The sequence below is a fragment of the Talpa occidentalis genome, unplaced genomic scaffold (assembly GCF_014898055.3).
Source record: "Talpa occidentalis isolate TD23 unplaced genomic scaffold, MPIMG_talOcc4v2.1, whole genome shotgun sequence".
NCBI lineage: Eukaryota > Metazoa > Chordata > Mammalia > Eulipotyphla > Talpidae > Talpa > Talpa occidentalis.
The window spans coordinates 137,313,873-137,341,504 of NW_026555331.1; the positions used below are offsets into that span (position 1 = coordinate 137,313,873).

General features: G+C 48.7%; 2 protein-coding genes and 1 pseudogene across 3 annotated transcripts; 1 reads left to right on the plus strand and 2 right to left on the minus strand.

The window, feature by feature from the left end:
• The first annotated feature begins 52 nt into the window (after positions 1 to 52).
• On the plus strand, positions 53 to 8,131 carry FSCN3 (fascin actin-bundling protein 3). 2 transcript variants are annotated; one of them, XM_037512741.2, is made up of 7 exons: positions 53 to 367; positions 1,191 to 1,887; positions 2,224 to 2,342; positions 4,268 to 4,427; positions 5,152 to 5,322; positions 5,682 to 5,882; positions 7,607 to 8,131. In XM_037512741.2, the coding sequence occupies exons 1-7, from the start codon at positions 224 to 226 to the stop codon at positions 7,828 to 7,830; spliced, it is 1,716 nt and encodes a 571-aa protein (XP_037368638.1). In that variant the 5' UTR covers positions 53 to 223; the 3' UTR covers positions 7,831 to 8,131. The 2 variants fall into 2 exon arrangements, with proteins under 2 accessions (XP_037368638.1, XP_037368646.1); XM_037512749.2 differs by having other exon boundaries at positions 5,677 to 5,882; positions 7,607 to 7,646.
• A 3,547-nt stretch (positions 8,132 to 11,678) lies between these two features.
• On the minus strand, positions 11,679 to 15,749 carry PAX4 (paired box 4). The gene is made up of 10 exons (XM_054691920.1): positions 15,737 to 15,749; positions 15,250 to 15,380; positions 14,801 to 15,016; positions 14,410 to 14,485; positions 13,716 to 13,841; positions 13,431 to 13,513; positions 13,060 to 13,129; positions 12,566 to 12,621; positions 12,154 to 12,296; positions 11,679 to 11,856 (listed from the first exon to the last, which is right to left on the minus strand). The coding sequence occupies exons 1-10, from the start codon at positions 15,747 to 15,749 to the stop codon at positions 11,679 to 11,681; spliced, it is 1,092 nt and encodes a 363-aa protein (XP_054547895.1).
• Positions 15,750 to 22,263: 6,514 nt separating this feature from the next.
• On the minus strand, positions 22,264 to 26,191 carry LOC119250592 (gamma-aminobutyric acid receptor-associated protein-like; annotated as a pseudogene).
• Positions 26,192 to 27,632: the final 1,441 nt, after the last annotated feature.

Genomic DNA, 27,632 nt, shown 5'->3' on the forward strand with positions numbered 1-27,632 from the left:
CCAGTGCCCTTTCCCTGCTGGTGGGATAAGCCACAGCCCTCACAGTCACAATGCGCCCGGGTCACAGAGGCACTGAGCCTGGGCCAGTCTGCCTGGGAAGTTCCCTCTGGGAACGTCTTCCAGTGGGCACTTTGGGCCTTTATTCAGGCCCTATGGCCTGTGAGACCTCACCACTGGGGGGAAGGCTGGGCCGGAGGGAGTCATCACCTGTGGTGCCGGTCCCATGGATGAGGTGGAGTGGACGCAAAGACAACCCAAGGCTGAGGACCTAAGGGTTGGACTCATTAGCTGGGCAGGAAATTACCTAACTTTTGATACATATAAGGGTACAGTCACTGCTACTGCAAAGGGTTTGGGCCGGAGACAGGTAAGCTGACCTATACTGGAACCAGTTTCCCAGTGGCAGGTTCTCCTGTGTGCACGTGTGTGTGTGTGTGTGTGTGTGTGTGTGTGTGTGTGTGTGTATGTGTATGGGGCTGGGGGAGTCACACAGATGTGCATTCCCAAACTAATGGTTTTCCTAGCCTCAGTCATTGCCAGGTCAAGACCCTTCTACCCCAGGTTTTTGTGCACAGGTCTCCATGGCTCTATCTCCCCATCTCTCAACCTATTCCATAAGGTAACTCCTCAGCCCTGATCTTGCTGCCTTGTCTTTCTCAGGCTGCTTCTTACCCACATCCCAACACCTAAGATGGTACTACAGAGGGAGGCAGAGTAGGACTTCTCACTTGTAACAGCTAACCAGACAATAGCATCTCCACTTTCTGGGCTCCCACCCTCACTGCTGGAGCCCAGGTCTGCCTTGTTGGGAAGGTGACCTTTGGGGATGGCCATGTTGAGTGAGTGTGCTCTCCAGGAGCTATAATGAGGAGGAAAGTAAGACCTCATGTCTTACTTCTGCCAAATCATGTCTTCAAAAATTAGGTGTTGAAGGAAAAGGTCAAGGAAGAGAGGTTTGCCTTCTGTTAGCTGGAGGAGGTGGGCATCTAGAGCTTCTCTTAGGAACTTGAGAAACCCTATACTTCCTGTGGCAGAGGAACCCTGAAATCTTTACTATTGGGAGCATGGGAGAGCTGAAACAAGGAGGCCACTGTGGAGAGGAAGGTGGTTGGTCTCCAAGAAGGTGTTGGGTGAACTCAGTGTCAAACTAGGCTGGACTAATGTCCCACTTCTCCCTCCTACGCCTCTAGACATGGGAGGTCCTGGTGAGCAATGAGCACGAGACACAGGCCATAGTACGACTCAGGAGCTTGCAGGGTCTCTACCTTCTGTGTGAGGGAGATGGCTCTCTCTGCTACGGTCGGCCAAAGGCCAGCCACCATGGGTGCTTTCTGCTCCGATTCCATCGCAATGGCAAGTGGACCCTACAGTGCATCATCAGTGGTCGTTATCTGGAGTCTGATGGCGAGGACGTGTTCTGCAACTCTCGTGTCCTCTCGGCTTACCACTTGTGGACACCCCGACCAGCCCTGCATGTCCACGTGATCCTCTACAGCCCCTGCACCCACTGCTATGTGCGGGCTGACCCCACAGTGGGCCGCGTCTGGGTGGACGCGCCTATTCCCTACCTGGAGGAATGTGGCTTCCTGTTGCATTTCCAAGATGGATGCTACCACCTGGAGACCTCAACACACTACTTTGTGTCTCACGTAGACCGGCTGGTCTCACAGCCCTCGGCACAGACAGCTTTTCACATGCAAGTGCGGCCTGGAGGGCTCGTGGCACTGAGTGATGGAGAGGGAGGAATGCTGTATCCCCAGGGGGCACGTGTGCTCCTGGGCATGGGCTCCAATCCCCGAAGGGGCGAGGAGTGGTTCATCCTCAGACACTGTCCTACCTGGGTCAGCCTCAGGTCAAAGACTCGCAAGTTCATCTCTGTCATTTATGGCAAGTGCTGGTGCCAACACCCCTGTGGAGGGAGGGATTGCTGACTGCTGAAATGGGAAAATGGGTTTGGGATCAGTGAGGATCTTTGAACCTGCTGATAGGGAAGATCCTGGAGTCTCAAGAGGCTCTCCTGTGCCATGGAGAAGGGTGGAAAGCAGGGACATGGGCTTTGGAGGAAAATGGCCAGGCCTTTTCCAGGCTACTATGGTTCGGTAGAAGGGGCTGAAGGCTGAGGAGGGAAAGCTGAGGGAACCCCAGCCAGAAAGGGTGGTGGAGGGACTGAGACAGAGGATGAGGCCAGACTCAGCCTTCTTCTGACAAGCACTTTCTCTGCAGGTGTTGAGGTATATGCTGCCTCTGAGCACTTAACCCCAATGTCCATGTTCCAGTTTGAATGTGACAGTGAGAGCCCCACCTTGCAGCTTCGTTCAGCAAATGGCTGCTACCTAGCCCAGGTGAGACCTTCTGAGCTAATCCAGGAGCTAATCCCTTGAGACCCACTCGGGCCTCCTTCAAGGCAGATGAGCAGGTGCTGAAGCCAGCTATGGAGGCCTTTGTCAATCAACATTCATTTTCATCAAATGCGCCCATTTTCATCCAATAGGGTCTCTTTTATTTTCAAATCAACTTTATGGAGGCACAATTTATAGGCAATAAAATGTATCCAAATTAAGTGTATAATGTATTGAGAATTAACAAACATGCAACCATATTGCAACTGTATCACAAGTCTGGGGATATTTCCATCACTACAGAACTTCCCTCTTGCCCCTTTGCAGTCAGTTCTCCACACCCCCACACACTACCACCCATCTATCTTCTGTCGCTATAGATTAGATCTGCCCACTCTAGAATTTCATATAAATGGACTCATCCAATATGTGTGATATTTATACTTTCATTTGGCATAACAGTTTTGAAATGTACTCGCATTATTGCAGGTCTTATCAGAGGTTCATTCCTTTTTATTGCTGAGTAGTGTTCCATAATATTCATACTGTGTTCATGTACAACTATTTTTACAGGCCTGTCTTTTCGTTTATTTGGGTAAATACCTAGAAGTGGAATTACTGGATCGTATGGATCATATGAGAAATGTGTTTCACTTCATAAAAATATGTCAAACATTGTTTAAACATTTCTAAAGTGACAGTACCTTTTTAACATGGTAAATTGTAATCATTTAGGACTACTCTGACACATTATGTATGACAGTAATATTATCAGTGTTATAATTGTTCCACATCCTTACCAACTGTTCCAACATTTGGGTTGTTTTTTTTTCATTTTAGCCACTTTCGTGGGTGTGTAGTGGTATCTTATTGTGGCTTTCATTTGCATTTCCCCTATAATCAAAAATGTCAAACATCTTTGCATGTCTTTATTGATGATTTATATTTTTTCTTTGAGGTGTATGTTTTAATCTTTTGACAATATAATTGCATTGTAAGAGTTCTTTATTTGTTCTAAAGTTCAGCCCTTTGCCAAATGTAGGTATTATATTCATACATATATTCATAATACATTTTCTCCCAATGGGTAGTTTGTCTTTTCATTGGACCAATAGTCCAATGAGTAACAAGTTTTAAATTTTGGTGAGATCCATTTGTCCACTTTACAAATGGTTAGTGTGTTTAGGTCTCAAGAAATCATTGTCTACCCCAAAGTTGCAGTGAATTTCTCCTGTGTTTTCTTCTAAATGCTTTATAGCTTTGCTTTCATTTTTATGTCTGTGATCCATTTTTGAAATGATTCTCCTGTATTTTCTTCTAAATGTTTTATAGGTTTGCTTTCACTTTTATGTTTGTGATCCATTTTTGAAATGATTTGGTTGGGAGTCAGGACCAAGGCTCATTTCTCTCCCTATGGATACCAGGTCCCTTTTTAACACTAGGCTCTGGGCATAGCATGGACTGGGCTAGTGGCAGAGCTAGACCACAGATCTTTCAAAAAAGGATACATAAAGCATGCTTGGAAGAATAAAAGAAAATGCTGGGGGGTGGGAAGTGTGGAGAGTCTAGGAATAAAAATGATGGGAAGAGGGGCCTCCCTGGTGGCACAGTGGTTAAGTGCTGGGTTGCGAAGCTGCCCATAGCCTCTGTGGTGCCGATTCGATCCCTGGCTGCTCCCCAGTCACCAGAGAAGGGTCCCGCATGGCACGTAGGCCTCTCCTGCCGCCCGCTGCTCCCCTTAGCAGTGTACTTCGGTCCTTCTGCCTGCTCTGCTCCCCGCTCTGGCTCTGGTGAATTCTCTCACCCTCCCGCACTTCTGACTGTACCCAGTGCTTGTATAAATAAATAAGTAAATCTTTAAAAAAAAATAATAATGGGAAGAAGTCTGAGATTATTGCTCCTGTCCCTCTTCCGAATATTCTCTCCAGAGGCACCACAGGACTGTGATGGCAGATGGTCACCCAATGGAGTCTGACACCTTCTTCCGCATTCACTGGAATTGTGGCAAGCTCATCCTGCAGTCCCCCAACGGCCGTTTCCTGAGTATCGTAGCTGGTGGTCTGCTGATGGCCAATGCCAGCATTCCAGGTAGGCAGAGCAGCCCCCTTTCCAAGTCAGGGATCCTTTGAAAGGGAGCTGAGATATGACAGCAAGAACACTGGAGTTGAGGGCCATATGCTTGCTGAGCCACTGAATTTTTGTCATCACTCAGGCAAGCTCCCTCTTCAAGTCCTAGTTTTAGTATATGTGAAAATGAAGGGGCTAGCCAATCGGCCTGCCTCACAGGGTTATCACAAGGACTAGATTTACACATATCAAAGGAAGGAAGAGGGCCTTCCTGGTGGTGCAGCAGGTTGAGCGCAGCGCTGTGAAGCTGTCCACAGCCTCTGCAGTGTCGGTTCGATTCCTGGCCAGCCAGGGAGATTCCCACATGGCAAGGCAGACATCTCCTGTCTCGCCCACTGCTCCCCTCAGCAGTGCTTTTGGTCTGTCTGCCTGTTCTGCTCCCCACTCTGTCTCTGGTGAATCCTCTCACCCTCCCGGTGCCTCTGGCCTGTATCTCAGTTCTTGTATAAAAATAAATAAATCTTAAAAAAAAAAAAAAAAGGAAGGAAGAATATGAAAACTTCTTGGGCCCCACCCTGCACCAGAAGCTTTTTATAAATATGACTAGCAGCACCTCGCATAAGATCGGTGTAGATGTTCATTAGATGTTAACATGTCAACAACACCCTTCTGCGATTAGTGTCCCCACTCCTGCTCCCATCTGGGAAAGCAGCCTATCTAGATAACGCCTTCCTATTTCTTCCAGGCCCAAATGAGGAATTTGGGATTCGATTCACCAACCGCCCTTTCATTGCCTTGCGAGGTCGCTATGGGTATGTGGGCACCTCGTCAGAACACGACCTCCTGCAGTGCAACATGGATCACCCCGACTGCATCCACCTGCTGCCCTGTCGCCAGGGCATCTACCACTTCCAGGGTGGGTAGCTCCTCTTCACCCCAGGATCCCCCTTCTAGCCCTATCCCAGATGTCAGGGTCTGCCCCTCAGGGCCTGCTGATCATAGTAGGAAAAACAGGGTTCTGTTTGTTTTCACACTTTAGCATGAGTTGACAGAGTGGAAATCAGCAGAGTCCCCACTGGTCCTCTTGCATTTCCGTGGAGGTGGAGAAGGCTGCCAATGGGGTGGGAAGGCCCGTCAAGGAGGGGGATGTGTACCCCCACCTGCCTCCCCATCCCTCATCATCCCTCTACCCTCACCCGCCCCACACCCCGGTCGACTCAGAGGCCTCCCCTCCCAAATGGCCCACCAACCAGAGCTCTTCCCTCCCCAGCACAGGGTGGATCCTTCTGGTCAATAACGTCTTTTGGCACCTTCCGCCCTTGGGGAAAATTTGCCCTCAACTTTTGTATAGAGCTTCAGGGGAGCAACTTGCTCACAGTGCTCGCTCCCAACGGCTTCTACTTGCGATCCGACCGGAGTGGTACCCTGTTGGCAGACAGCCAAGACATAACCAAAGAGTGTATTTGGGAATTTTAGGTAAGCAAAGTGGGGAAGGGCCTGGAGTGGGAGAGCGGGAACCTGAGGGGGAGAGGAGAAGGGAGGTGGTTGGGAGGCCTGTGAGCTCAACCAAAACCTAATCAAGCCCAGACATGGAGTCTGCACCATTCCTCTTAGTGTTTCTAAATTTCTACTTGCTGGAGAGAAGAGAAATCTCACTATTCGCTCACATGGCCGCACGCTCACAGGCTGACCTCCAAGGGACAGGATAGGGTGTGCTTGTGTATCTTCCTCCATTAAGATAAAGCTTGACCCCATTTCTAGGGAAGACAGGTGGCTCTGAGGTTGTGCTTTCTACCGTATGCACTCTCTGTTCTTCCTCTCTGGATCCTTGGGGTGCTGATGGCCCCAGTTGTTTATCTGCAGCCCTTATCCTTTTCCTGAACTCTAACCTCATCTCTCTCCAACTTCTTGATAGATTGTTGATTTCATCCTGCTGCCCCTCAAAATCAGCCCTCAGCTACCCCTCAGAATCAGTGATTCTTCCCTGCCCTCCTGTGGCCTCAGTATCACCCTTTCTTCTCTTTCATTTTTAAATAAACCATAACAATTCTTGGTTACTTCCTTAACAATACCTGCTGAGTGCTTGCTCCTTAACTACCATTGCTTCTACTTCATTTTGTTTTTGACCGAAAAACCTGTACTGCTCCCTATACTGGGAATAAGATCTACTTCCGAAGGTCTTGTGAAGGTTAAATGACAATACACATTAAATATAGACCCGTTAATTTGTATTTATTCCTTTCTTCCATCTTCTGCCAGTTTTCTTCACAAACCCTTTTCTGCGGCCAAACTGGGAAAAATAAAAGAAATCCCACGGGCCAGTTTTCTTATCTATTCCATGAAGGGTTTGTTATTTCTTTTTCTTTTTTTTTTTTTTTATTTCAGGTCTGGCATTCTAGCAGACAGTGTCTTGCAATGGTGAAGAGCTCATTTCTAGACTCAGTCCTGGGTCCTAATTAGATTCTTATTAAATTCATTGTTTGGCCTTGGGCAAATGAAGCTCAAAAGTGTGCTTCTTGTGGGTGAAATGGGGATATAGCATTTATCTTTCATGTTGTGTTACATGAAATAATAATTACATGTGATAATGACTGTAAAATGCATAGTAGGGAGCCCAGCACCAACACTCATTCTATCAGAAGTCTTCCCCATCAAGTCTGAATTCTTAGGAAATCTTACCTGTCTACGCAGCTTCCCTACGAACTCTAATATTTAATTTTTTTAATTAATTTTTATCATCTTTTCTTATAATTTCCAATATATCTACTTTTGTTCCCTCATCAAGAATGGGACAAATCACTGAATTCTCTTCTTTCTTTAGGATCTTACCTTCTTACCTGGTTTTCCCCTAAAAAAAAATCAAAGATCAGGGCCTCCCTGGTGGCACAAGGTGTTAAGACGCAACCTATGGAGCTATCCGCAACCGCTGCAGCACGAGTTTGATGGGAGGTGACCCACATGGCGCAGCAGATTCGCCCCCTGCTCCCCTCAGCAGTGTACTTCAGTCGAATCTGCCTGTTTTATTCCCCACTCTGTCTCTGGTGAATCTTCTCACCACCAACCCCCCCCCCCGCCCCACACACACACCTCTGGCCTGTACCCAAGTTCTTGTATGCATAAATAAATTAATCTTTAAAAAAAAAAAATCAAAGATCAGCAAATGACTGACAAAAAGTTTCTGTTTTTTCTTCCCTCCCCAGGTCAGTGGTATGTTACCTACCAAAATCCAGATCCTCCAGGAGAGATTACTACTACAGGAAACAAAACAGAAACCTCAAAAGTCAAGATCCATGAGCAGAATGTCTGTTACACAACTTTTCCTACCCAGTTTAGCAAAACACCTGTTTCAATGTCAACAATACAGCACAAAAGGCCACCCCCAGACCCTGGTGTGCATCTGACTCAGTCCAGAAAAGAGGCTTAGATGTGGTGGCAACTGAAGTGCCCAGCCACCCTAAGTTCTATCCACATGAAGAGAGACCACATGGTAACAGGTTCTCCTATTGCTCCTCCCCATCCCCACCAAAACCTCTAGACTCTCCCCATATTCCCAAGAGGAGCCAGAATTGTTCCGAATTCAGAAATGACCAGATGTCCTTTTGCTTTAGAAAGAATGAAGGCTGGCTGATCCTTGGGGTGCAGGATAATGAAACTAACACCTTTGTTTGTATAGCTGTTCACCCTCACCCCAAAGCCCAAACATCCCACCGTATCATTACATTCGATCTGGTCTCCAGGCAGTAGGATTGACAGGTACTTTCCTCTTCATCGCCCACCTTTTACTGGACCTGAAGTGATTTGCCCAAGGTCACATGCCTGGGTCTCATGTCTTCCAGTACTAATGTCCACTGCTCTCTCCAGCAAATGTGGCCTCCTCCGTGGCTGTCATTCTTACACTGTCTTCATGGCTTTGGCTTTTGTCCACTTGCCATCTGCCCCATTAATGTTTTTATTGACATAGACTCTTAAGTGCATTTATCTAGAAAGGGATATTTTCATCACTGTCATAAAGAAGGAAGATCAAAATCACTCGCCATAAATAGAAGGTGATCATAAAAACAAGTACAATGAAAACAAAGTGATGTTATTAAATACTAGTTACAATTCCTTTCCCTGCCCAAGGCACAGAACTCAAGGCTCCTCTTCTGTTTAAAAAGGGGATCAGGGCCTCCTTGGTGGGGCAAGGGGTTTAGACTTAACCTATGAAGCTATCCACAGCCACTGCAGCACGAGTTCAAACCCCGGCCAGGGAGCAACCCACATGGTGCAGCAGACCTCTCCTGACTCACCTGCTGCTCCCCTCAGCAGTGTACTTCAGTCAGTGTGCCTGTTCTGTTCTCCACTCTGTCTCTGGTGAATCCTCTTACCCTCTGCACCTCTGGCCTGAACCCTAGTTCTTGTATGCATAAATAAATCTTTAAAAAAAGATTTTAAAAAATAAAATAAAATAAAAAGGGGATCAACCACTGGTTACAGAGGCACTAACAAGTAGGACCAAAATAAAAAATTTCTCCTTGATACAGTCAGGATTGAAAGGGAGTTGAAAGGGCATCATTTTTTTCACTTGGAACTCAATACTATTTATTTATTTTTAAAGATTTATTTATTTATACATACAAGAACCAGGGTATAGTCCAAAGGTATGGGGGGTGAGAGGATTCACCAGAGATAGAGTAGGGAGCAGAGCAGGCAGATCTACTGAAATACACGGCTGAGGGGAGCAGTGGGCAAGACAGGAAAGGTGGGTCAGCTCCCTGACTGGGGATTGAACTCATGTTGCAGTGGCTGTGGGATAACTTGACAGTGTTGTGTCCTTAGCCCTTGTGCCACCAGGGAGGCCTGGACTCAATACTATTTTTTTTAAAAGATTTATTAATTTATGCATACAAGAGCTGGGGTACAGGTCAGAGGTGTGGGGGTGGGGGGTGAGAGGATTCACCAGAGACAGAGTGGGGAACAGAACAGGCAGACTGACTGAAATGCACTGATGAGGGGAGCAACGGGCAAGACAGGAGAGGTCTGCTGTGCCATGTGGTTGCTCCCTGGCTGGGGTCCGAACTCGTGCTGCAGAGGCTGCGGATTGCTTCATAGTGCGGTGCTTAACAACCTTTGTGCCACCAGGGAGGCCCCTCAATACTATTTAAAACAGCATCCACTTGTATCCTAAGATATTCTTAAATGCTGGCCCCTCCTCTGGGAAAAATGCACCAGACCACAATGAGCACCCAGTTTTTAGGTCCATTGAAGTCCAAGAGAAGTTGAAAGCAGAAAATAGCAAGATTGCTCTCCCCACTCTATCTCTGGTGAATCCTCTCACCCCCAACACCTTTGGCCTATACTCTGGTTCTTGTATGTATAAATAAATAAATCTTTAAAAATAAATAGTATTGAGTCCCAAGTGAAAAAAAATGATGCCCTTTTAAGTCCCTTTCGATCTTGACTGTATCAAGAGAAAATTTTTATTTTGGTCCTACTTGTTAGGTTTTGTATGTTTCTCCTGAAAAGATGTAAAAGAATTGTGTTAAAAATTTTAATCCAATATGTAAAGCTTGAGAATACTGGAAACCAGGTGTATTTCAGGGAACATAAGAACTGATCAAAGGTGTGCTGTGGGGTTCATTCTTTAAGGGTGTTGGGCCCTTGGACATTTTAACTCAGAGTCTGTCCCTCAGCATTCCACAACTACATACACCACTCCATACACGTGCATCTCTCCCCCTCTCCTGTCTCTCTTGCCCCAACCCCCACAAGTGGCCACCTATCTTCTGCTTAAATGTGCTCAGCCGTGGGCCTCAGCTGGCAGCTCCTGCCCTTGCTGACATCCGTCTCATCCCTGAAGCCAATGCTTATTTATTCTCAGACTGTGTGGGCAGACTGTCACCCCCACAAAGCCACGCCCACTTTCCTGGACAGTCTGTCCAGCAGAGTCCACGGTTGAGGGTAGAGTTGGCAGAGCAGGGACAGAATATGCTGTTCCCGTTGGAATTTCATTCTGAGGCTGTCCTGTCCTGTAGAACTTTCTGTGCTGATAGAAATGTCCTGTAATCTTTACTGCCCAATACAAGAGCCTGCCACATGTGACTGACTACTGGGCATTTTCCATGTGCCTGGTGTGAGTGAGGTGCTGAATTATTCATTTTATTTCATTTAAATTGCATTTAAATAGCCACATGCAGTTGTGTCTACTTATTGGACAGCACAGCTCTGGAGATAAAAGACTGTCTCTGGAAGGAAGGGCAGGGATGACAAAGAAGTGGCAAGTCCAGGCATTTCTGTTCGAGAAGGGGGTAAAAAAACAATGTCCCCACTACCCCCTGCACCCCACTTTACACCACCATCATTCCATCTCATGCTCTTCAAAAAGGAAAGAATTTGGAGGAATGAGCCCAACCTCCATTCTGAAAATCCCCTTCTTCAACTACTTTGCTGTGTATTCCTCTCCCTACATCCTGAGTCTTCCCAGGAGGAGCCTGAGAAGATTTCTCTGCGGGGGGAAAAAAATTGAGAAATGTGGGATGTACTGCCAAAAAGTAGTCAGCAAACATGCCCAGGAGCATGTCCAAAGGGACAAGCAGAATATGAAGAAAAGCCATTTCCATTCTTGCTCTGCAAAATATACATGTGCAACTGAGGCCCTTGTCTACTTTTTTAGATTAAGGAATTATTAGAAATTATTGTCTTAGTGTGGAAATTTCGTGGTTATATAAGAAAAGACCCTATTTTTTGGAGATGCATGCTGAAGGCCTTAGGGGTGATGTGCCATATGCATTATCTGTGTGTGTGTGTATGTGCGTGTGTGTGTGTGCATGAGCATCCAAACACCAAGATTGATACATGTGTATATACAATACATGTGTAGTTACATACTACACACATTGCCTAGGTACATAGTTACATAAACAGGTGCATTAGATAGATGGTAGATAAATAAAAATTACATAGATCAGATAGATTCAATAAATGACAGATACATAGATTGGCAGATAAGACAAACCCTCTCTCATCATTAAAAGTATGGTGGGAATATTACTACTCATGGAAAACTGTGGTGCACAACAGGGACTGATAATTAAAAATGTTTTTATTACTGCCAAGTGGCCTCGAGGCCAGTGTGAAAGCGGTGGGCGCTGCTTCTCCAGCCTCTCCTGGCGGGACTCGCAGGAAGCACAGTGAGGGGGGGCCAGGCCTGGGTAGAAGCACCCACGGATGAGGAGGAGACTCGGGCAGGAGGAAGGAGTAGTGATGCTTGGGCAGGACCGTGTTAGAGCCGCCCTACCCCATTTCCTTCCCACTCTGACCTTGTCCCCTCATCACTGGCCTTGCAGTAGTGGGGAACCAAACTGGCACAAGTCCTGAGGGGCGCCAAGACTGGGGGTGGGGGCGGGGGCAGTGGAAGGAAGGGCAGGGATGATAAAGGACAGAATCCAGGGAACTCAGCTGTGGGGGGCAGGCACCCTGCAGGGACAAAAAGAGGGTGAACTTGGGTCTGTTGCTGCCATTCTACCCCTCAAAGTCATTGATGGGGAGAAAGGCAGACCTCGACACTCTACCCTAAACACATACACATGAATCCCAACCCACTCCCATTTCCTGCCATGGCTGTCAATGATACTACAGACTCAGGGTATACTGGTCTCCCCAACTTTGTGGGCCATGCAAGAAGGAGAACTATGTCTAGGTGCCTCTCCCAATGGAGAGCCATGCTTTCCTGTGGGTCAAGGAGTCGGTCCTCTCCTGATCTGGATTCTTACCCCAGCAGGGCTTGAGACAGGCTTGGGTCGGGCTGTCGCTTAGACATCTGTCTGGTGCTGTCCCCCAGCACAGCTGATAGCAGCAGGGACTCAAAGATTCCAAGGCAGGCCGGGCTGCTGTGGGCGCTGAGCCAGGGGACTGTTAGAGGAAGCAAGAGGAGGCCCTCAGCTGCCAGTGCTGCCTCCCTGTTTAGCAGGACAGGACCCCAGGGCTCCCACCACGCAGGCTGTGTTCTGTACATCTCCAGAGGCGCCTTTCACATAGAGTAGGCGAAGGCCACTTTCTGGAAGTGTGCACTGGGGATGCCCTGAGGAGTCATGGAATTTAGCTCAGGTCTCCACTGGAAGTGAGAGAAGCAGTGAGCCCGTCAGTCTTCCCATTGACAATCTCCCCTTCTTCCTGTATACCTGTGCAGAGATGTTCCCCGGAGAAGCACTCTGTACACTCAGATCCTGGGAAACACCTGCAAGGTGAGGGTGGATTCACTCGGAGGGAGGGGAGCAAGGGCCTGGGAGAGAGGGGTGGCAAGTGAGAGGTATAGGGTAGATGCAGGGAGGTTCTGGCAGCTTCTGCAGGAGTGGGAAGGGATAGATGACATAGCCCTAAACTTCTCCCCTCCCCAAGGCATGGCTTTGGGACACTGGACAAAATAGATTAAATCCAAAGGCTGGTAAATGGGTGACTTTCCAGCCCTGAATAGCAGCATCTTAACATAGAACCTGGCATATGGGAGGTGTGTGGATGGATGAATGGATGGATGGATGAATGGATGGATGGATGGATGCATGGATGCATGGATGGATGCATGGATGGATGCACAGATGGATGGACAGACGGACGGAAGGACGGATGGATGGGAGGGTAGGTAGGTATGTAGGTGAATGATTTGCAGAGAAATCACCTGGGAGCTGCATTTCCCACTTAAGCTTCTCTTGTCGGCGCCATTTGGCTCTTCGGTTGGAAAACCAGACCTGAGGGAGGGCAGAAACAGCATAGCTGCCCCCCACTGTGCTCACCACATGCTCCCAATCTAAACTCAGAGCACAGACCCTCCCTCAGTCCTGACATCATCCCTCCCTGCCCTAAAGGCTTGGGGTGGAGAAGAGAGAAGAGTCCATAGACAGGGGCTGCGGAGGGCTGTGTTTCTCGTTTTTGCTCCAAACAAATCCATTTCCGCACCTAACCCCCTTCTCCACCTGACATGAACCCAGCGCCCTGGCAGCAGAGACCCTCTCCTGTGGTTCATGCATCCGCATGCAGAGGGACACTCACCCTTACTGTGTCCTCGGGCAGAGAGGTGGCAGCAGCCAGCTTGCCCCGGGTCACTGAATCAGGGTACTGCCCACGCTGGAACTCTGCAGAGATAGAGGTTCACATAGCCAGGACAAGGCCTCGGTCCCCACTCAGGCTCCGTGCCCCACGTGCTATAACCTAAACGACCCTTCAGGCAGGGTTACCCACAGCCTCCCCCTCTCAGCCTCAGCTCACGGGCCTCAGGACTGCGCCTCCATTGCTGCACTGAGACCCTCTGACCCACTGCCCACCCAGCCTCGGCACCTTTCTCCAGAGCCTCAGCTTGATCTGGGGAGAAGATGGTCCGATTTCGGTGGCTGGTCCCTGGGTGGGGACCCCGGGGAACCGCAGAGTCGCCATGGGGAATACAAGGAGCTGGAGCCAAAACAACTGTGAAGGGGAATAATGGCTTGTGGTGGCTCGTGCTGGTGATCCCTCTGGTCAGGAGGAACAGCCCTGTCCCTGGGGCTGTGTACAAGGGACCTTGGGGGTATTAGAGCAGAGCCACCCTGGTGGGGCGTTCACAGGTACTTGGGTACTCTGTGGGAAGCAAGTTCAGTGCCTTGGTGGAGTGCATGCATGCTCAGTGTTTTGGGGAAACAGCAGCAGGGTTTGTCCAGTTTCTCAACATCCCATATATGGATGCACTGAGAAGCTGCGCATGGAGCAGAGGCAGGGTGTGGAAGTCTTTGTCCTGCCTGTTCTTCAGCAGATCCTGCAGACCTGGGAGCTAGGAGACCTGTTCCAGGACCTGCTGAACAGCTGGGGACCTCAGGTAATTCACTTCCCTTCTCTGAGCTTCAATTTTCTTCTGCCAGGAGAGAATAAGATTCCCTGGTAGGCCCTCCTTATGGTCTTAATGTGAGGGTGATCCAAGAAAGATCAAGAAAGGGCCTGGAGAACTGTGAACTGAGTGGGGTGGGCTCTGATTCTTCCTGGGGGCAGCTCCAAGACGCACCTGGAGACCTGAGCTGTGGCCAGGGCAGTCGGCGGTCCTCCTGCAGTGCCCGCAGGACTCGGTTGATGGAAGAGATCTGGGGATGTCAGAGTGTTGAACAGGAACTAGTGCGCAGACCGAGGGGTGCCTCCTGAAGATGTTTCCCCAATATCTCCTCTCCCCTTCCATCCCCACCCACACAGATCCCCAAGGACAGCCTCCTCTCTCTCCCCATACTTTCTTCTCACCTCTCTCACCACTGCCACTTTTCAGAAGGGAAACTTATGAGTTAGAAGGTTTCCCAGGAGCGCCATCCCCACCCTGGGGTGTCCCCTTTGCCAAGGAAGAAGAGATCTTTCTCTCCCCAGACAACCTGTTGGCCAAGCCTGGTGCAGAGAGGGAAGGCACTTACGCTGGGAGTCTTGTCCTGGGTGCAAAGCCCTTCTGCACAGAGCTGGCGCTGGATCTCCCAGGCAAAGAGGGCTGGGCACTCACCCTTCAGCTGGGCGATTCGGGCCACCACAGGGGGGGTGGCCAGACGTGGCTTGCTTCCCCCAATGCCCTTGGGCTCTAAGACACCTGTGCGGTAGTATCGCCCCAGGATCTTGCTCACACAACCATTAGACACCTGGGTAGGTGAGAAACTGGGTCAAGAAAAGCATCATGGACAGAAAGAGGCGATAAGGCAACGTGAGACTTATTGGACAAGGCCAGAGGGTCAAGAGCCTCACCTTTGGGAGCCTAAGGATCCCCGCCCAGTTCCCAAGAGGGTCTTCTATGAGGTATCCCAACCCCCAAAGGCCCTCAGAGTGCAGCAGACACCTTCTCCCTGCTTCTTGCCTCCCCCAGTTCACTGGCTACCTTAAGGTTCCGTGAGATATCACAAGGTCGCATTCCGCTGACTGCTAGCTGCACGATCTGCTGCCGGGTGTCCAGGGGGAGTGGCCGCCCATTCACAAAGAGCCCTCCCAGTTGATTCACACTGCTGATCCCTAGGCAAGAGAAGGAAGCCTCTGCACACCATCCCCCCGCCCCGCCCCCACCAGCCCACCCTTGGCTAGAAGGACACACCTAGGAGAGGGTGACTCAGGCCCCTGCATTCTGGCTTCCCACCACAGAGAAACTTTCTCCCCATAAACCGCTCCTCTTTTATTCCAAGGGTCCCCCACACATGCCACTTTCTTTGGGAGCTGGCTCATGGGTGAGTCTTTGCTCTGTGGCCATATGCACTAGCTTTGTGATCTAAGGGAAGTAGGATGGAGTAGGGAGGGTGACAGGACAAGTCTCCCCAAAACAGACAGATCTTCTACCTTCTTAAGCACCCCCCCACCTCTCTCAGGCACCCTACCTTCCTGCTGCATGCTCCCTGCTGAGCCTCCTCACTGAAGGGCAGGAGCTGGGAAGACTGAGGAGCAGATTTTCTGGAAGGAACTCCTTCTCTGGTCTTGGGGCTGGGCCTGCAATCACTGAGGGTTGTTTGGGGAAGAATCTTGCTTGGAGTGGTCTTGGGATGTGGTGTTTGATGATAGAGGGTCAGTCGTGTTTCTAAAATTTGAGAGTAGTTTGCCTAAGAAAATCACAATTCTCTCTCTTCAAACCCATAAACTGGGTCGTCACAGGGCTGGCTGAGGATGGACCTTTCGGGATGTCATGATAGGGCCTGGGAGGGGGAAGGCTCCCATTTTTCACACAGCCATTATAACATGTCATGGAGGGGAAAATAGACCAAGCTTCCAAAAGCTTAGACTTTCCCTTTTGCAAATGGATGAAAGGCAACTCTGACCCCTGAAAAGTCTTTTCAGCCCCAGGTGATGCACTTGGCCCAGGGCTCCTGCCTCACAACACAGACCTCAACAAGGTCCAAACCCAAACCTTAGAATATTCTGTCCTGTCAGGGTGTCCATTCGGTGACCAAAGATCCCAATTGCCCTGGACCAATGCTGGAGATAGTGAGTCCCCCAAGTTTAAGGCTCTGTCCTCCCTATCAGGCAGCTTCCGAGGGAAGGTCCTGCAAACCACAGTCAGAGACCTTCCTTCGAGCACTGTAAGGGAGGGTCTTGCTCCTGTTTTTTTGTACTTGCTCTGGGGAAACACAGGGCTCAGCCATACCCCCAGGCCTTGAGTTTCTGGTCCCATCAGAAGTGGAAATAAGCCTGAAGTCCTAGCTTCTCCCTAAAGACACTCCTTTCTTTCAGCCGTTCTAACTCTCTGGGGTTGTTGATTCCTGTTAATTCTGCAGGGTTGCAGGTCCCTCTTGAACCTTCACTCAGAGACCAACTCTCTGGGATCAGATACTCATTCATTTAATTCACTTAATGCAGGCATGTGGGAGGCGGGAGGGAGCAGTCAGCTGAGTGACATATAAGAGCACATCTGAGGGGCCTCCCCGGTGGCGCAGCGGTTGAGCGCTGGGTTGCGAAGAAACTGCCCGCGGCCTCTGCGGCTCCAGGCGCCGGTTCGATCCCCGGCTGCTCCCCAGCCACCGGAGGAGGGTCCCACATGGCGCGCAGACCTCTCCTGCCGCCCGCTGCTCCCCTCAGCAGTGTACTTCGGTCCTTCTGCCTGCTCTGCTCCCCGCTCTGGCTCTGGTGAATTCTCTCACCCTCCCGCGCTTCTGACTGTACCCAGTGCATGTATAAACAACAACAACAACAACAACAAAAATAAATAAAATAAAATAAATAAATAAAATAAATAAACATGCCTCTATTAAAAAAAAAAAAAAAAAAGAGCACATCTGAGCACCAGAGGGTCAGAACAGCAAGGCAGGGCTCTGAGGCCACCGTGTCATTCTTGCTTTCATCAGCCAGTAACAGGGGTTGAACCTGCCTCCCTTCGCCCCAAGCACCCTGACAAGATTGGAGTTGACCCCAGAGAATAGCTTATGCATAAACCTTTCCTGGAACCGCCATGCCATCTTGGCTCAGTTAATTAATCGGCCATTGCTTACTGAGTCAAGTATTAATCAAGAGCATACTGCTGATTGTTCAGGATGAAAGGAGGAAAAAGAAAAGGAATAAGGTCTTACTCTCCAAGGGATCACAATGCAGCCAGGGAGAGGAATCTAGCAGAGGTGAAACCACAACAGACTCACAGAAGTAGGGACCCAGCACCCATGAAATTGGTTTTTACTCATCTCCCCCTTCAAGCTCTCATATATCTAGAAAGTCAGTAAGGAGGACAGACAGAAAACTGAGGCACAGATTGGGGTTCCCACAAATTAGGGGTCATCTAGGGAGTAAAATCCAAGGAGATTTAGTAGCCAGTCCTTCACTAGAAGCCCAAATTCCCCCAAATCCTGGCTTCTTCCTTCTGTCCCCACACCTGCCTGAGGATAATTGCCACCCAAGCACTGGGTGAGGAAGTCACAGCAAGACTGTAAGGGGCTCTGCCAGGACAGCGGGTGGGGGGTCAGGATGTCAGCCCACTCTGCATCCTTCCCAGCACCGGCTCCAGAAAGGACCAGAACCAGAGGAGCTGTGGTGGGTTGGCTTCAATACCCAACTTAAATCATCTCCAAACCGAAAATCATCTGTCCTAAGTCACAAGCAGAAACCCCATTTCCAAGAGCCCCACCACACAGCCCACCATTCAAGGGAACGTGGTGGTCAGGAGGGGAGAAGTCAGGAGGGGGTGGAAGGGGCTGGAGGATGCGGGCTGCAGAGACAGCAGGGGAGAAGTTGGCTTGGCCGCACAAAGACATGGAGACAGCATAGGAGGCAGAGCAGACAATGAGCTTGCGAGTGAGTTACCTGTGTGGAGGCACTGAGGTGGGAGCTTCCGTGGGAGGGTCTCAGCCTCCTGGGCTGGGCTCCTGAGACCCCTTCCGGCTCCAGGGGTGGTGGTGGTCTGGTCCTGGGAACAGCCTCCACTCTGCTTCTGCTCCAGTCCTGCCAGGGGGTCCAGAGCTACAGAAAGCCTGTGCTCAAGAGCAGAGGGCAGCCTCTGGGAGCAGCCAGTGATGTCACAAGCCATGAGGAGAGGAGAGAGGAGGAGGGAGGTGTTCATGGGGCTGACTGGCCCTGAGGCAAGGTGAACCCCAGCCAATGACTCAGTGTGTCCCTCCTTCCCCAAGGTGGGGAGCTCTCAGAGCCCACCTTGTGTCCACCTGCCATGCTGAAGCAGGCACAGAGCCTGACATGCAGGCCCCCTGCACCCTGAGGATATCCACTGGGGGACCAGGACTCCAGGAGGGACTGGGGTACATAGAAGATGGGGGATCTCAGACTGTCTGAAAGGCTTTGAATGCACAGAAACTCAAAGGTGATTTAAAGAACACCAGACACAACTTCTCAGGTAGAACACACGTGCCTAGGTTCCCGGGTCAACGGCTGGGGCATCTGTGAATGACGAGAGAAGACAAGTGGGCATATTGGCTGATACCTAAATCCTGGCCAGGTTGACTCCTTGATCTATAACTGAATGAGGACGCTTGTGGAAGAGTGTGTGCGGCATAGTGCCAGCCCTCTCCACACCCAGTCCTCTCCGTTCCAACAACTGGTTCCTTGACTGAAGAGACAACAAGCATGAGTTCTTGCCTGGGGGCTGGCAGACCCTGGTCATCAGAACGCTAGCAATGGTGGAGGTAGCGGAGGTAGTGGTGGGGGTGGGAGTGAGCCCGCAGGGCAGTGAGCTTGCCGATGGGGTGTTGAGGAGGAGGTATACAACCTGGTTTCTATTCTTCCATCTCTAGATGTTACGGGAATCTGTTCTACTAGGGACTTGGTACTTTCAGACTCCAAGTTATGAATGACACTCTTATTCCCACAAAGGACTCCATAGGTTGTCTGGATTCTTGCTGGATGGGGGAAGCCAGTAGCTGGCAAGGTGGTTCTTGTGGAATGGGATGCTGGCAGTGAAACCTCAACCCCAGCACCCGGATGCTCTGTCACCATCATGGTCTTGGTTGGCCAGAACACGAGTGGGTGTGAGCAGTCAACATGGAAAGCCTTTAAGACTCACTCTCCATGCTTTGATTCTGTGAAACTGCCACCAGAGTCAGGCTGAGTGTTGGGGGAATAAGACCAGATCCAAAGAGGGAAGAATGAATGGCTTTGGTAAATGTTTAGGTTTGGGGGAAAGGGGTGGGTGTGGTATATTCAGCTTTAGCCTAAGGCTGGAAACACTCATTGTCGAAGCAAGGCCAAGTACATCACAGAAGTGGGTTTTCAACCTCACTCCCACACATATTTCCCTCCTCTGCCAGCCTCCTCCAGTGTCCTCAGCCTGCCCCAGAGCCCCCAGGGCAGAGAGGCGACTATAGCAAGAGCCTTCAGCACCTGGGGCAGGACAGCACAGGCCCTTCAGCCTGTTCAGCCCCTCAGTTCCAGGGCTGCTGGGACTGCTGGTCTCTACGCTGTCCTGACTGGGTGACAGGAGACCCAAGGAGGGCATGTGGCTCTCCTGCTCTCAGTCCCCCTTTTCTGCCCCGTTCCTTCCCCCTGGGTCTGTCCCTACATCTGAGGGCACAAGGCTCCTTATCCCAAATGGCTCTTCCCATAGACAGATGCACAAGGGTGATGATAGGGGGTGTCAGGGGGAGAAAGGACAAGCCCTGGCAGATGGTGGTGGCAGCGATTTCCCCCATAAACTACCCTCTCCCCCCGCCTTTATAACACACTCTTGGGTCTGAACAAACAGGCTTTCTACCCAGAGGGGATGGGGGAGGGAGAGGAGAGGAAGGGCCCTGGCAGGGGGGCCTAACTAGCCCAGAGGTGCAGCCACTCAGCCTCTGCCCAACACACCAGACTGTTTGAGGAGCAAATATCCACCTTAACTGTCTGACTCTCTCAACTGCCCCCACCAGGTTTGAGGCTAATTGTCCCTCATTAGCTGGGCCCAGGCCCCAGGCTGCTGCCAGCCCCCGCCATCTGCTCACAATTACACATTAACTCAAAGGTCTTGCCACCCAACAGCCTGGCTGTGCGCCCCTCTCCAGAGCCAGCCATGGCGGTTCCTGCTTCTCCTTCATCCGCTGTGTGAAGCCTGACCGCTGGCTTCTTCTGCCCCTGGGACCCTTTAGGTGAAGCCTGGTGGCTGTAGGGAAAGATTTATCTACAGGAGTGCTGGATAGGGCTCCCCTGCCCTGCTCCTGGGGTCAGAAGATAAAACAAGTCCGTGCGTAAAGCTGGAGAAGGCAGGGCGCAGCCTGCACGGAGACCTGGGCTTTGGCCTGACACCTTTCCCAGGGCCTTGGGCACTTACCAGGAGAGGTGGCACCCGTTTCAGGCTGTTTCCACTCCTCCCTGGGGCACCTTTAGTAGGTTTTGGGATTCATCCTTCCACCTCCCCCTCTCCAGAGAGCCTCCCTCTCCTACTAGCCCAGCTCTCCAGGGCGCACTGCATGCCTCCTCTCAGAAAACTCTCTGCAGTTGGAGTCATCTAGTTTAAAGCCCCAGTAGTTTCCTTGCCACAGAAATTGGGGCATTTTCAAGTTCCCTGGATGTTCCTAAGCTTGGTGCTGGAGCTGCAATTCCCCCACCCCCAAGCTTGATGCAGTCCCCCCTCTTCTGTTAGTTCAGACTTGGTGCAAACACCTGCAAACCTCCACTCTCCAGCTCAGCTTCCAGAGAGCTGGCTGCCTGGCTCCCTCCCTCTAAACACTGGGGGTAAGGGGGAGCGACTGAATAACACAAACTCCCAAGCATGGCTTCAGAGAAAAAGGTGCCCCCAAACCCTCTTTTTTACCGTGGGTTCCTAAACTCTGAGCTCAATCCTGACTCATGGACTAGACTTTGCCAGTGGAATGGTGAGTCTGCACCCCCCACAAACAATCCCCCAAGGAGCTGGGGGTTCAAGGGCTAGAGCCAAAGATCTGCGGAGGCAGGAGAGTAAGCCCAGGGGGCTGTGAAGAGCGAGCTGGGAGGAGCTCAGCCCAGAGCCCCGGCAGCCCACACTGGCATCTCCGACCACTGCCCGCTGCGGATCAGGGCCCTGGGGTGAGGCTCTGCAGGGCACCTGTGGAAAGTGCTTTCTTTGTCCCTTGCGCACGGTCCTGCCAGTGGGGGTAGTTGCTGCATCCTGGTGGGGTTTTCAGACACTCCTGGTAACCTGAAGTTCAATCTGTTCCCTGGGGACTGCCGCTTCTGTGCTCCCCAAAACTTGTCTATTTCCCTTCTCCCACCATTTGCATGGATCTGGGGGGGGGCAGGCAGATAGTCCATTTTTAAGATATACTTAATCTGATGAGTAGAATATTTTGCACAATTTATCTTACCTTTAGTCTTATAGACTCTACTTATTTCCAAAGCAACTTAGCTCAGCACCTTCCCCCCACGCCTTCAGTGGGGTTGTTTTCCTACATTTGCAATGCAGTTAGATTAAACAATCTGCCACACTCTGAAGTTCATCTGGAACCCCCCAATCTCCTGCATGGTTTTTTTTTTTTTTTTTAAATCTTGCTTATGTTAAGGTTCTACAGGTTTTGAGAACTACAGAAGTACAATGTAATGTAGAGTGGTTTCACTGCCCTTCACCTATTCAACCCTCCTTTTTCCCCCACCCCAACCTCTTTGGCAATCAGTGATTTTTTTCCATTGCTACAGTTTTGCCTTTTCCAAAATGTCATATAATGCAACCAAATGCTAATTTGCACTTAAAAGTCCTCTATGTCTTTTCATGTCCTGATAGCATATTTCCTTGTAGCACTGAATAATATTCCATTGTACGGATGCATCACAGTTTACCCATGCATCTGTTGAAGGACATAAACACATCTTGGTTGTGTGAGAGCCTCCAATATTAGCCTCCAATATTAGGAGTGCAGGTCCTGAAGAAGGGAGGTGGTGTTTGAGCTTGAAGGAAAAGAAATGTGTCCAAGAAAGGTGGCCACCTCTCTTTTTAGAAAGGGATCCCCTCCATCTCAGGGTAGCGACTTCACAGACTCAAGACATTGTCATCACTGTAGACAATGTATCAAAAGAAGTTGTCATGGCGTTCCTGCTATAGCTGACCCATCATGGCATGGTGGTGGGACAACATTGCTGACAAAGGCCAACAAGATACCCTCAGCTCAGAGATGAGTTCTCTTCCAGATGGAGAAGCTCTGTGGACCAACTGTGAGATCAGAAGGCACCGGCTATTTCTTTTTGTCCAGATCTCCCATCTGAGCAGTGGGGGCCTTCTCTGTTATCACTGGGACTCTCCTATCCAAGGCTTTCTTTTGGATTTTCTCTCCCTCAGAGCAGCATTTCTCAAACAGATGCTCCACTCTTCTGGGTGGGCTGGGGAGATTGGGAGGAGGTAGGAGAAGGCAGGACCTGTTGCTGAGTTTAAAGAGTGCATTGTATGGTTTGGATACTTGATCAGATGTGTCTGTTGCAAAGATTTTCTTCTAGTCCATAGTTTAGCTCCTAGTTGATGTCTTTCACAGAGCAACAGTTTTTAATTGCAATGGAGTCCAATTTAACAATTATTTATTTCATGGATTGCATCTTAGATGCTACATCTGAAAAAAGGTATCACCATGCCCATTGTCTTTATTTAGAGTAGTTTTAGGTTCACAGCAAAATTGAGAAAATACAGAGATTTCTCATATCCCTCCTCCCTGCCCCATGCCTGCGTAATCTTTCCCATCTTTAATATCTCCCATTTGTTCCACTTGGTGAAACTAAGCTGGAGGTTTTGTAGATGTCCTGTAGCAAGTTGAAGAAGTTCACTTTATTCCCAATTAGCTGAGCCTTTTTATCATGAATGAGTACTGGATTGTGTTAAATGCTTTTTCTACATCCATTGGTATGTTTATGGGACTTTCTTTTTTTGCCTGTTGATGTGTTGAATTACAATGATTGATTTTTAAAGGTTGAGCCAGCTTTGCATACTGAAATTAAGCCCAGTTGGTCATGGTATGTAATTCTTTTTATACATTGCTGGATTCAATTTTCCAAAATTTTGTTGAGGATTATTTCATCTCTGTTCATGAAACATTGGTTTTCACTGTTCCTTTCTTGTAATGTCTTTATCTCTTTTGGTATTAGGGTTATGTTGGACTCATGAAACAAGTTAGGAAGTGTTCTTTCTGATTGCCAGCTTTGAGAGGAGGCCAGGGCTTATCAAGCAGATGTAACTCAGGGTGAGAGACACACAGAGCGTATCCACTGGAATTGAATCCAGGAGAATATGACCCAGTAATTTACTAACAGTAGGACCTCTAAAATTGTGAAACCTCACTTCCTCTTCCAGATCTGCCACACCATGCATATGATCTCAGGACAGTTAACTGCTCATTTAACATATATAATTATTGAGCAGCTACTATGTGCTAGGCACCGGGATAACATGACCCTCTTGATGCTTACATTCTTTTTCTAGATTTACATTTCTTTTTAACTTTCTATACTTTAGTTTTCCTCATCTATAAAATGAAACAGTAATGGCACCTGCTTCCTAAGACTGTTATCTTATATAAGTAAATAAATATTAAGAGCATTCTGTACAAATATTGTATTACTATTGCTGTTATCATTACTACTATAACTACTATTATGTACCAATAGTTAATACAATTGACAGAGAGCAGAGATTCCAGCCTACGGGATTTTCAGCTCCACGCTGGCTGCCCCAACTCTACACTCTTGCCATTGGTCTCCCCACTTCACCAACTAACCCTGTTGATCTCTGGTCTCATTAAATTGTATATGAAATTCCTTCTCTGGCCTAGAGTTCTCTTGCCTGGGAAATAGTTGGGTGGCTATCTTCTGGTTGCTTTTGAAATATACCAAAACATTTGCATTTTTGAAAGGGAAGAAGATAAAGAACAGAAATCATGGATGAACCAAGGTCTTTGCCTGTCTGCTTTCTGAAGGTTCTGGAGGCTCTGCCCAGCCTAAGTCAGAGTGAGAGGGGCTACCCTGATTCTCTCTTTGCCATCACTGAAACTGGTCTGCAGCAGAACCCAGTGCTCAGTGCTTCAACATGGGTCACTTGTTACTGCTTAGCAAGGCCCTGAAGGGAGCCCGCTGCTCCCCTCAGCAGTGTATGTCAGTCAGTCTGCCTGTTCTGCTCCCCACTCTGTCTCTGGTGAATTCTCTCACCCCCTGCACCTGTGGCTTGCACCCCAGTTCTATGCAAAAATAAAGTCTCCTTACTGTCTCTCACTTGGCACCATTAAACACAATAAGAAGACTGAATGGTTTCTCAGGTTTCTCAACCCATCTGGCATCCCCTTCACCACTAATTCTGAACCCTAAATTCCTCTTTACTGGTCCTCCCTACCAAGTCTTGCTTCTACATCAAACTTATACTCTCTCAAGTCTCCCCTATCAGAAATCAATACTGGTCTCCCTGGACTGCTTCGCATTTCTCTTCTTTCTGGAAGAGCTAAGGAGTAGGGAACGCCTCTGCTTATTCTCTGATTCTCTCCCCAGTCACCTTGCACTTCCCAGCACTTAGACCCTTCCCTGCCCTCCTGACTTTCTTCACCTGCTATGCCGGTTTCTCTCTCTCTCTTGATATTTTGAGTTTTCTCTGTTTAAAAAAAATTCTTATAAATTAATATATAATAATAATTGTTCCAACCAAGTGGTGTTTGGAGGGAAAGCCCACTATCAAGCTTGACTTCAGCCACCCTGATCAGTCATTTGGGAGCAGAGTGTGGGGAGGGGGCCGATCAAGTCGCCCTGCTGGGTCTGTACATGGGCTCCCCCTGCAGCCTGCCCAGTGCTCTGCAACTGGTAAGGACACAGCATGGCAGTGCAATGGCAGGTGACCCAAGCTCCCCCATCTCCACACCTCCATCAAGAGCCTGAGAAGTGTGTAGGGAAAAGGAGTCACCCGAGGTCAGAGGAGCATAGGATATGCAGACTTGGGAAATAAACAGCAGCTGTGACTTCTCTTAGGGGACAGTCCCCTTTCAACCCCATATTCCCTAGTGCCCTCCACACAGCAATGTAACTGACTTCCTCTGGGGCTGAAATGAACAGCCTTTGGACCCCAATAGGGTGAAATCCTTTGTGTGTTATTGCTACTGTTAGAGGAGGCTGGGTTTGAGATTGAAATTGCCCTTCATTTTTCAGAAAACAAGAAATTTATTTTAAAAAGCAGTGAAAATACCTAATTATCTAACATAGCTGTCCAAGGCTAGTGGACACCCCGCTCCAGTATGATCTCATTTTAACTTTACCTCCATAGTGACCCTGACTGTATTATGATGCACCAGGCAGGGGTGAAGAGTTCAGCATTTGAAAATTCAACCCATAACCAAATAAATCCACTGTTTTAATCAGTTCCTTTCCTATGGTCATCTTAGCATCGAGGAATGGGAGACAACCAGGCCCCTTCCAAGCTACATTCTCCTTTCATTCTCACTGTAAGGTCTTCTGTGTGTGTCCTGCTGTAGGGCCAATGCCATTTTGTGCTGGTCTTCATATTTTTGTCAGTGCTTTAGATCTCATTTTAGGTCATTCCTGTATCTCCCCAGAGATTCTAGGTCCCCGAACAAGGAGAAAATCAGGTGTTGTATCAGGAATGTACCAGGTGTCCCTGGAACACGCTGACAGAGACAAGTCATAGAGCAGGTATGCAAGACAAGATTCCACTGCCCGGGGAGCAGCCCTCTTGCTATTTATTAGCAGTCACAAGCAAGTACCATGGGGCAAAAGTAGGAGGAACAGGGTCCAGGGGAGACAAAGGGTAATCATTATGCAGAACAAGAGGGGACATGTTGACCATACATGCATCTACACAGTGTAAATAGCGGTTTATGCTTGATGTAATCTCTGAGCATTGATGTAACCTCAGACCATGGTCACACAATCAGTCAGTGGCTAACTAGGCCTCCCAAGGCTTGCCTCATGATGTGGGCCATTGTCTAAGGATAGTCAGGCAGAAATGCTTCTTCCAAACCCTGTAAATACAGGTTCATGTTGAGACCACATTCAGGAGCTGTGCTGGGGCCATCTGTTGAACCCAGTCCTGGAGTTAACAGGCTGCCTCCTGAAAATACCATGAGTACCCCTATGTTATCCAGGGTGCATGAGTTGGGGTGGAGGAAGAAGCCATGGACCAAGAACTGGGCATGTCTTGCCAACAAGGCTTTCCTGCCTTACTTGACCATGAAGAATCAGGGAGGAAGAAAACCCTAAATGGGAACAAAGATCCTGGAAATAGGCATGGGACTGTGATGAGCAAGCACTATTAAGCAAACCCCTCCTTAAAAATCATTCCCCAGACTTCCAATCCTTCTCAGATTTTGTCTAATATTGCTCTGTCTTAACTCAGGGCGAAGCTTGGAGGTGTCTCCATCTAATCTCTACTTTGTAGGAACAAGACACTTTCTTGGCAGAGAAAATACAATCAAATTGGATAAAAGGGAATAAATTACCCAGGGTGCTAGATAACAGTTTCTGTAGGAGGAACACAAGAGAATTGCCACAGCACACAGTGACTTGAAACAATGGCCCATCCAACTCAGCATTTTGTTTCTAAGACTGGGAAAAAAAAAAAGATTATTTGATGGGAGAAATAAAGGATGGGTGGGCAAGAGGTCTTGTGAGATAAGGAATAAATAGGCAGATAAAGTGAGTTTTATTAAATAGAGGAGACGTTTGACAATGACCTCAACCTTTGTATAGGAGGCAAAGAGCTTGAATTTGGAAGTCAAATACACCTGGGTTGGAACCTGTCCTTCTGAGCCTCAGTTTTATTACCTTTATAATGGAAACACTGCCCCATGGGATTATTATGGCAATTTTATGAGATAATGTAATGATTTAAATAAAATATCTAATACTGTGCCTACCCCATTGTGCAGATGGAATGAGATGTAGTTTTATAATTATCATTTATTAATTTATTTATATCATTTACTTTAGCACTAATAGAAGGCAACATGAAATCTTTCCACTATCAAATATGATGAGCATGTGGATTACATAAGTGTCCTGACGTCATATGCAACACCACCAGGCTAAGTAAAACACTCAAATGGGAAGGAGTCTTCTGGACCTTTTTTGGCCTGTTGGCTTATGGTCACATGGGACACACTCCTATTCATTCTTGGCCACCTAGGGGAACTCTGATCTGGAGACCTGACAGGTAGGTCAGGAGCCAGCTATCCAGGAACTCAGCTGGGGCTGTTGACCAAAACACCTGAATGCAGCCTCTCCATGTTGTAGCTGGGACTTTTTCACCACGTGCTGGTTGGGATCAAGTGCAAGTATACCAAAAGAACAAAGTAAAGTATGTAGCATTCTTATAAAGTGACTTTAAAAGTCATTTTGAGTGAGACAATGCAAAGGCCCACCTAG